Source organism: Natator depressus, chromosome 8 (genome assembly GCF_965152275.1).
Source record: "Natator depressus isolate rNatDep1 chromosome 8, rNatDep2.hap1, whole genome shotgun sequence".
Classification (NCBI taxonomy): domain Eukaryota; kingdom Metazoa; phylum Chordata; order Testudines; family Cheloniidae; genus Natator; species Natator depressus.
In genome coordinates, this window is record NC_134241.1 from 22099717 (window position 1) to 22110417 (window position 10701).

Consider the following 10701-nt stretch of genomic DNA (forward strand, 5'->3'; position numbering starts at 1 on the left):
CTCAGGAGTCATTTGTAAACGTTGATAGCCCGTTGTGACTTAGTAAAAAAGGCCGGGGGAGAGGGCTGGGTACTGCCGCTGCAGCAGGCGGGAGGCCCTGGGGGGCATTGCAAAGCCCGCCCTGCATTCACCCCACAAAATTTGGCCTGGCTGGCCCCCCATCATCATGACGGAGAGGCAGCTGGGCCAAACCTGAGTGCCACTATGACCTGGGAGGTTGCAATGTCCAGAGCAGGTAACTGAGCCCAGCCAGCCCTACGGGACCAGAGCCTCTGGAGCGGCCACACAGCCCTTTAAAACATACTGGTGACCCAATTTTGAGTCGCGACTCATGGGTTGAGAAACCCTGCTGTAAACAACAGCCTCATTCACCCGTGACCACCGTCCGTCCTGTGAACTGAATGATGCAGGGCTCTTGTGCAAAAAATAGTATGTAATCGAAGACTATATCATAATGCATACACAGGAGTGGACTGAATTAAGGGGGCAGGGACAACTTTAATTCTGGCATTTCCTAACTTTTGGAAGCTTGGCTTTGCAACCTCAATGTTCTTTTAGTGTAGGGTGTTTGGGTTTTTTAAAGTAATCTCCTACATTGATTAAAAACTTAAAAAATTTAAAAAACAAACTTCATCCTGTGGACATATTGAACCCCATATAGGGCATCAGCGAGGGCTGGAGTTTTAGATCCCCAGCACAGTTCTCCATCACTAAGGCTAATGGAGTAACTGGTAGCAGTAGAAGGCTATTAATGTCCCTCAGGGCCTGCCACTACCAGGGATGGAGATGTACTTTGCCAGTGAGTTTCACAGCTATTTGCTAGCAGCAAAGGAATGTTAAGACAGAGGAATCCTGGGTTGTCCAGGTTTTATAGGAGAGTGTGTTCTAGTGGTTACAGACCCTCTGTCCTGCCTCAGCCTCTCCTGGTCCCCTCTTCTCTTATTCCACCATTTTCCCCTCTCCCATTCAAGTCAGGCGGCTTCTTCCTTCTCTTCCATGCTGCACAGGAGAGAGAGTTTCCCTCCTCTTAGTTTCAGTCGCCTGGCGCCACAGAGGAGCAATTGCTTTCTGTAGCAGCCAGGATGAGCAATTATCGGGAAAGCCCTGTTCAGCCCTTCCATCGCTGAGCTGGAGCATGCTCGGTCAGGCCGGTTGGCACAGAGGAGCCATGACGGGACAGAGATATTCAGTGCAGATGGAATCTTCAGAGAACTTAGCTGCCAAACTCTAACCAAACTGTACTGATCATGTCTGAAGTGAATTTTTTCAGAGGCTCAGACCTCGCCCAAATTTGGGCACATTTCCATAGGGATGGGGAAGGGTATGGCCCTGACACCAGGGTAACTCCCCTGTTCAAGCCCTCGCTCCAAAGCATGGAGCTGTGAGCGCTTCTTAATGAATCAGCCGTAAGAATTTTTTTAACCTGGGCAAAACAGTGTATTTTTTCCTTAGTCTCATTCTCAGAGATGGCTGGACTGTTTTAGCTGAAACTTTTCAAAAAAAATTTAGCTTGAGTCAGACACCCAGCACGGGAAGTTTCAGACTCAAGTTTGGCAAAGTTAGAATCAATTGGAAACAGTTTCTTATAATGGGAAGCATTGAGCAATCTTAGCTATAGGGTCTGCTACGAGTTCTGCCTACAACAGAAAACAGGTAATTGCCCAGGATTTTGATGGAGAAATCCCTCTCTGCTCCGTTGAAAAGAGAAGGCTTTTCTCTGAGATGGAGGGGAAAAACACTGCACACTCCACTGCATTAGAGCTAAGAGAAAGTGAGCTCATCTACTGCCAGATTTGTTCGGGTGCTCAGTCAGGTGGGGACAGATTGCTGTTGGGAGTGAGAGTCACGGTCTAATTTACATCTAATTAAACAGAAAACCCAAACCCACTTTTTTGACGAGGCAGCATGGACTGATTATTTGACTAGAACCCTGGAATTCCTGAGTTCTAATTCCAGCTGCTACTACTAATTCACTGGAAGCCAGTTTGATCTAGTGGGTGGGGCAGTGGCTGGGCCTCTGGAGAGCTTGGTTCTGTTCCTGACTTGCTGTGTGAACTTGATCAAATCACTTCACCTGCTTTCCCTCTCAACCTTTGTCCTATCTAAACTGTAAGCTTTTTGCTGCAGGAACGGTCTCTCACTATGTGTTTGTACAAATACTTAGCACAGAAGGCCCCAGTGGCTGAGGCCTAAAGGTCCTACTTTAACACATCATCATAATAATGTGAGAAAGAGCAAGTCAGAACACCGCTCTGTGCCTCAGTTTCCCCATTTGTTAAATGGGGACAATTCCTGCCTTATGAGGGAGAGTGCAGATTAATTTGTCCACCCATGTGAAGTGCTTTATAAGTCTTAAGTATAATTAAGTAGCTATACTGATCTTCAAAGAGAAGCATGTTACGAATTACACCTGGTAGGACACGCACACAAGTGCTACGAATTACACCTGGTAGGACACGCACACAAGTGCTGCGAATTATACCTGATAGATCACGCACAGTTCGAATCTAGGCTGAGGCACAGAAATAAAGTCCACAACTGCAGAGTTCCCAAAAGACACTAAGTTTATTACGCTCGAGCGTGGTGCCCCCCTGCTAGCCAGGAGGGGACCCTGACTGCAAATTATACAAAGGTTATATACTTTTTAGCAAAGCATGTTGCCCTCGTGCATCGGAAACCTTAGCCAATAAACAAACCCTTGTCTTATCTACCACCTATCCCTGCTTGGTGCATTCCTCGTGCTATACCAGTATGTTAATTACACAGCATGGTCCTAAAGCCATGCATCAGTAACTTTTATTATCAGGATGGGAGGCCTCACATCAAGGCCAAAAGACAGGGAGTTAGAGACTGACAAAAACCAGATACTGCAAATCAAGGCAGGCTGGAGACAAGGAGGAGGATTTTCACATGGATTCAGTATCTAAGGATTACTCCTCCTGGTGTATGATATGCTGGCATTTAAACAATGGTGGGTCCCAAACCAAAATGGAGTCACATGTGCTAACTTTTCCTTAACAAGCAGGATGTCAGTGCTTTGTGACCCCAGCAGATGTCCTGCACCCTGACTATCTCATACTCTGTCCTTGCCTTTACCAGATTCCAATGTGGAGGAGTCATCCCCGGCTCCAGTGAAAAGCAAGTACGAGACCATGGATTTTGACAGCTTGCTGCAGGAGGCCCAGCGAAGCCTGCATCGATAACAGCCTTAACCTTGGAGGAACACCTCAATACCTCAGTCAAGGCACTTCCAATATGTTTACGTTTTCAAAGAAATTATTACGTATATGAAAAAAGAGAGAGAGATTGAGAGAGACTGCTGTCCCTTTAAATTGATGTTTACATTGAACAAAGCTGCTTCTGTCTGTGAGTCCCCATGGTGTTGATGTTCCACTGCCACACATTAGTATCCTTGCTTCTGACTGGTTGTTTTGGAGTGAGCCTTCTCTTCCCCCTGCCTTCCCCGGGTCCCCCAACATCCACCCACGCTCCCGGAGTGGAGTTGCAGCTGTGTTCACCATAACATTTTTTGTCCGTAGTGTGTGATGATGAAACCGTTAATTGTGAATAGAATCAGGACTATAAACTAATTTTTAATAGAAGAAAAAAGTATATACTTAAAAATGTATTTATGGCTCAGATGTACTGTAATTCAGATTTATTGTATCGCTTCCTTGATTTTTAACTATGCACTGTAATGAGGCACTAGCCACTGAGCAGATGGGGGTCAGTCCGGGAGGGCATCCTGGATTAATCACTGAACCAGAGTTTGCCCCTTCAGCTGTGGAGTGAGCCAGCCCGGGCCCCAGCCCCTGGTGAACTGGAACAGAATAGGGTTGGAGTTTGGCACTCCAGTGTGTTGGAAAAGCCATTTTTCCTGCTTGCATGGCTGAAAGTCCTGGGTCTCCAGCTATCAATCTCGGGCTGCCTGAGACTGAACATGCTGGAAAGCGATGAGTTTAGTGGTTTGGCACTGGCTGGTCCGGAGCTGGCGCGTTGTACAGTGGTGCAGCTTTGTGGGACCGGGGCAAGGGGAGTTATAAGGATGTAGTGTTAGGACACTATCAAACTGGGCACCATGGGAGTTAATCGCTGCCGGCCGCTTTGGTGATGGAATCAGTCACCATCCAGTGAAGCTGCTGTCCTGCCTTGAGAGCCTGGGAGAGAGTGAATTCTAAAAGCCCCCAAAGGGCCATCCCTGTTCATCCCCCCCCAGTACACAGGCAGGTGCATTGGTCTTGCAGTAGGTGAGGATCACAGCTCCACTTAGATGATCAGCTAAAGCCTCTGTGAGATGCTGCTGGGCCCTCCCCAGCTCCATCCGTTGGCTGGCTCAGCTGGAGCAAAGCGACGGGCTGGGTGCGTCGCGCACAGCTACTTCCACACCATGCAGGGGAATTGGGTGAGAAAAGTCTCCTTTCACTCAGACTGGCAGCTAGGTGGCATGGCAGCATGCCACCCTTCCTTTGAGTGGTGTCTGATAAGCTATAGACCTACCCCGTCCCACTAGGAAGTTAGCAAATCCCATCTCCCTCTTGACCCCTCTTGGGCTATCACAGTCTCTCCAGTGGTCCTCATCTCTCCAGGCTGCTGAGTAGCAGAATGCCAGTGATGGAGGCACTGCAGCCCTGGTGGGTGTTTGCCTGCTGCTGTCACCTCATTGCCTGCTGGGTAGCACTAACCCTGGCCTGCCTCTCGCTGGTTCCCAGAGATCCCCAATCACGGGGGAGGTCCTTGCAAAGCCCATCAGCAGGGCTGGGTTTAAGGCACACAGTCAGTATGGTCAGCAGCTTCACTGGAGAGTTGACCTAAAAACTTTAAAGCCATTCCACATCTGAGCCGGGGAGAGACCGGGCAGTCAGAGAAGAAACAAGCCAGAAACCGTGTTTAACAGTGGGGACTAAACAACCTTGCTGACGCCACAACCTGCCCCCACATTTTCAGTTTGTTTTTCACACACAGGTGAGACCGCAGGGATTGAGCCATCCCTTGTAGATAGAATAATAGCCTTAAATTCTGCCAATAGATAGATTAGATTCCCTTAAGGTCTCCCCTAGTACATGGCACTGACATACTGTGATGGTATTACTTCACCATATGGGGCACATATGACCAGAAACTAATTCCACGGGACTAGATTCTAAGACTCTAATTCCTGCTGAATTGTACTGTGCTCCATTGACGCCAATGGTATCGCTTGTGATGTAAGATACTATTCAAAGGGGGAAGGGTGCTGGCTCTGTGTGACCCTAGGACACTTATCTGATTAGTTGTCTTATAACGTGGAGCTCAGGGTTCTAAAAATATCCAGTTACATGGTAATTACCTATGAGCTACCTGGTGACTTAAACGACACTTCCCAAAACCTTCATTTAATGGGTTTATTATTGAGCACTTACATGGCATATTCCTCATGCTACTTCAGTCTTGTTCCAGAGTAGTTACCTGATTGCGTCCCTACTGTAAAACAGAATCATGGGCTTTTCCTCTCCCAAGCTAAATTACACAAGTAATTCTGACCTAGACTGAGCATCTGCTATTGGCAGTCGCCTCATTGTAGCTTTGCCTTTTTCTGTCCTAGTATTTCCTCACAACAATGATGTTTACATGTGATTGCTATAGAGCTTACTGTAGAATGTATATAGCGACACATTTAGGGTGAGTAGTACTGTCCTGTGCTGTGCTGATGTTTTTCAGAAAACGATCAATCAAAACCGATACGTGTAATTCTTCCATCTCCTTGCTCAAGACAAGGATGGATCAAAGCTCACAACGCTGGCTTTGGTCAGAGATGGAAAATGCATCAAATGTTAAGAATGTGAAAGGGTTGAATGCAGCTATAGGGAGAACTTCCTGGCACCTGGAAGGAGCCTCCTTCAGTGTGAATCACTCACTCGCTTCACAAACTTTGATTTCAGTACACCCAGTTTTAAATCTCGTATTGCTTTCATGAGGCTGGACTTCCTGTGTTGGCCATTGGCCAATGACAGTTGCAGAACGTCAGCGCATCAAGTGAGATACTCTTGAAGAGGAAGGAAGATCCCGTGATGCACAGGGTCAATCAGTACTGCAATCCTAGGATAGGAAGAGATGCAATAAGTGGTCTTCGTGTTGCCTGAAGCCTATAAATTATTTTTGCAAGAAGTGTCTCCAGGACTTATGCAATTAGCACTCAGGTGCACAAACGCACACACCTATGGTTATGGCCTGGGCTGGGCAATGAGCTCCTGTTTGTGCTGCTGGTGACCACATACGCAGTGAAGCCAGTATTGCTGAATGTAAAGCCAGGGGGGGCTATGGTTTGGAATATACGCACAGTTTACGCAGGTTAGCTCAGACCAGTACCTCTTAGTGGCTGCCGAGGGTTGGATGTTCAACCTGAGAAGCATAGCCATGAATATTCGCTTTGTTTATGTCACTCACACTAGGTCTAGTGTAAAAATTGTACCCTTTGGACTGTGGCTTTTTTAAAGCTCCCCTTGGCTTGCAGTGCTACACTCTGCAGCAGGAGATTCTAGGGGAGGGAGGAGTTATATAGTACGGTGTTCTGGATGGGAATGCTCTTTGCCAATAGAGTGTGGATCCTTTCCTGGCTTTGATAGGGGAATGATTGCTCAGAGGCCAGCCACAATCAAAGAATGCAGTTTGATTCCTAGTATGCTACTGATCAAGGCTCAATCCAGGGAGGTGCTGAAGTCACCCAGAGTTGGGGGCACTCCCCATCTTTGAAGGATTGTGTCCTAAATTTGGAGCCACATATTTTCCTTGGGATGGGAGAGGGTTATTCTGAGAATGTGGCTTCAACTCGAGGAGAGGAAAATAGCAGTCTGAAAGGAATAGCATTAAGTCCCACGGAGCCGGCACTCTACAGAGAGGGAGAGAGTCTCTGTGGGCGTTACACCATTCAGCTGAGCAGAGGCTATGGCACATTCACCGACGCTTCCCATACAGAGTGGCACAGTGCATACCAGCCAAAGAAGGGACTCCTCCCCAGCAACACCCCTCCTTGTCTTCTCCGCCCTTCTCTGCGCACAGTCCCACATTCTACAGGAACACTCTCCCACTTTCCCCCACATTTGCTTTTCAGGGTCCATGTATCTCTCTCTTCCTCCCCCGCCCCCAGTAATAACTACAGTGCAGCAATAACGCCAACATGCAGAAGAAGCCATGCATCTATGAGGGAAGCAGAGACTTATATAAGGAAAGAATTTAGTTTCTGCATGAGGGTGGGAGTAAAAATGGTGTGTTAAAATAGGCAATCAGGAAGGGGCATTTAGTTTTTTAATTAATTATGTGTGTGCACAGAAAATCCCTTGATGGTTTCCATTTGCTATCAGGTACAAAACCTGACATGCAGAGTAAATGATAAAGCCCCAGTCCCCTTTTCTCATCCACTGACCCATTAAATCTCATTGTTTTGCATGAGATACAGTTCTTTGTGGCAGAATCTAGTGCATTCCCATGACCTCTCAAGATGAGGATTGTTTCTGAATGTCTGGACTGGGGAGGGACAGCTGGGGAATGCAGGGTTTCAGAGCTGATGTTGCCCATGGGAAATATCTATCCCCAGTTCCTACTCAGTGCAACTTTGAGCTGCATTATCTGCACAAAGCGTAAGCAGCCGCTCAAGTCCCTGTGTTGCAGTGTTTGCATTAGATTTCCGTACTGGTCCATGTAAAGAAGATTTACAGAACCAGCTTTATTTTTTTTGTACTAATATTCTTTTGGGAAATCTCTTGAATTCTTAATATATCATTATGTGTAGCTGAGCCTTGACGTGATAGTCCATCCTTGACAATTTTGAGCAATACAGAACCAAGTAAAGCTTTCAGGTTTCCATTGCTCTTCCTATATAGATTCTGTAATCAGGTAGTGGCTTAGAAAGTCTGGTTGCAATACACCAGGTGGCACTGCAAGGGGCATTATTTATCAGAGAGCTGAACAAGGTTAATCTAATAATCAGGTGTGTGTATGTGAATGAGCGAGAAGGATTAAATTGATGCATTTCTTGAGGAAGGTGTAAGAATTTCACCTAAAAAGGGGCACATCTGCTTTGTTATTTATAATAAAAGCTAAATTCTACTTTTTGTTTAAAAAAGGAAACTGCTAATAACTCTTAAGGACTCAATTTTGCCACCCTGCTCGTGCTGAGTAAGTAGCACCTTACTCCTGGAGTAAGTAAAAGTAGCAGAATTGATCCCTTTGTGATTAAGAATCAAGGTTTTAGTTGACTGCATTTTTTGTTTTAAATTGGTAGAGGTTTTTTATATTTCACTTAATTTCTTTCCCAGTTGTGTTCCGTTGTGTCCTTATTTATGTAATATACTTTAACCTTAAAAATGGCATGGATTCTTATGCCTTTCCTTTATTCTTATTTTTAAAAAGAGATTTATTTCTAGTGTGATTTAACTGTCTAAACGAGAGAACGTTTTCTTGTATTTTTACATTGTCAGATTCTATAGTTTCATAGATAATTTAACCAAATCGCTCAATGTATTATCTATATCTATCCGGTGGGTATAAAAGTTCTATTTTAAATTGTGTAAATACTTCAGAACTGGCTTCTTTTTCCAGACTCCCCTTGCTGCGGAGTTACTTGTTTACATCACAAAGACTGTAGAATCTCTACGCTCATGTACTGTAAATAGTGAAGTGATCTGCCTATAAATAAACTATAACAAATACACTATAACGTAAAAAAACCCAACTCTGTCCTGATAATGCTTCAGTTTATTAGTGCAAACCCATTTATACATGTTCAGGGAGAAGGTGACTTTTGTTGCAAAGAAATGCTTTCCTCCATCTTTCAGACTTTGAAGAATGATTAATTACAGAGCAAAATATATATGCCCCTTCACAAACAGGTGTTTCCTATGGCCACCCACTCATTTTAGGACTTGAGTATTTGCAGTAAAAGCGATAAAGGGTAATTCCTTCACTTGGTGTTGCTAATGGAAGGAATTGTACATTCTGCCAAGAGTGGTTCTTTATGGAATTGATTGATTTTTGTTGCTTTTTGCCTTTTGTTACACAGAAGTTGCACTTCTTTAAATTGGGAGTTTAAATTGATTTTGTTATAAACCAGTACAAACCCCTGTGTAAGAGTTGCTTATTTCAGTTTAGGTGAATCCATTTTATTTGCTGTATTAAGCTACATCGAAATAAGCCACTCTTACTGCAGAATAAGAAGGTCTGTATGCCATCTTTTACTGGTTTAAGGCACATTGGCTGAGCGCACAGGACAGTTGCCCTGCTACTACCTGTTTCGTGGGCTTTGATTGGTAGGCATGTCAGATGGACACATTTCACCAGCACTAAATTATCTACGATTTGGTAAGAAACAGTTGAACTTGCCCATGCTAGGATAGAGAACAACTCTCCTCTCCCCCCTCAAAAGCCTCCTACACTCCAGCTGATGTATGTTTTTACACTAGCAGAAGGGAAAGGGAAACATCACGATAAAAATGGGAAATATCTGGAGCTTATCCAATATGTAATATTCACATTGACCTACATTTTCTGTCCACACTCATAGCAGTGTGAACCAGGAGTAGCCCGACAAAGTCAATGCAGCTGGAACCAGTGTGAGGTCAGGATCAGGTCCTTTACAACTAAGTACCTGGCCTGCACATATGTTTTGGAGTCTTCTCATGTCAGCAGTCCTGCTGACTCCAATGAGACTACATAGGTGAGAAAAAATTGCTCAGTGAGTAAATTGTTCGCAGGATCGGTCCCTCCTTTGGAGTATTCCTTTCTAAAACAAACAAACCGCATCCATCCTGATAAGCGAATGGAAATATTCACAAATAATTTGTGACATCTCACTGATGGGAGAAAAATATTTGTGTCAAGTACGTTTTTTGTTGACTGTCTGGCCATCGACTGAGTTGATTAAAGAATGAGAAGAAATGGTTTGTGAATAATGTATTTAACAACATCAATTGGTGAGATAAATTATTTGCAACAAATATCTCCATCAGTTTCATTTGTTCCCATTGAAATTAAAATAATGGAGTTTCCCTATGCTGGTTGCAGTTTCTATTTAGTAAAATATCAATTTATTGCACACCTAGAGGCCTTTTCTGTTAGTTCATATATTTTTCACCTCCTGCATTAGTCAGTGCTCTCTCTGTTCCCTTCAGCATAGAGATAGATTGACACATTTCTGTTGGGTGATGGGAAGAAAAGGCAGGAGTTTGTTTTTCTGACTGGGGACAGTTTTTACAGCTGACTTGGACTTGTGCCACACTGCCTCCATGTCTTTGCCTACAGCAGGGACAAGTGAGGTCTTGGTTGAAAATAACCAACTGCTCCCTGGTACTTTTCGTAGTGGCGAGCGTGTGTGCTGTACTGCTGTCTGTGCACATTAGCTGAGCAGGTAGTGCGGTTTTACAGAGCTACAATGCCCACACTTTTTGGATGACTGTGCTCGTTTATCAGGCCAACACCTCGGCAGCACCAGCTGCCTCCCATTCAGTTGTACAGGATCTAGTCTGCCATAGTCAGTGCCAGATTTACAATGGCTCCAGTGGCTCCATGGAGCTGGGCCCATGCTCAGAAGGGGCCCTGGCCTGCTCCGCTTGCACTGCACCCCGAGACCCCGTTGGCTCCCCCAACCCACCACTTGCTCCTCTTGGCCTGCCTGCCAGCTGGCTGAGAGTTCCTCTCCGCCCCCTGGCCCCACTCCAGGCTGCTCCTCTC

General features: G+C 45.2%; 1 protein-coding gene across 1 annotated transcript in view; it reads left to right on the plus strand.

Annotated features, from left to right (window-relative positions):
- The window catches only part of PPARGC1B (PPARG coactivator 1 beta), a 95509-nt gene extending 85611 nt beyond the window's left edge, over positions 1 to 9898 (plus strand). Inside the window, exon 12 of the mRNA XM_074960599.1 lies at positions 3100 to 9898. Coding sequence (XP_074816700.1) covers positions 3100 to 3203 — 104 coding nt within the window. The 3' untranslated portion in view covers positions 3204 to 9898. The remainder of the gene's footprint in view (positions 1 to 3099) is intronic.
- Positions 9899 to 10701: the final 803 nt, after the last annotated feature.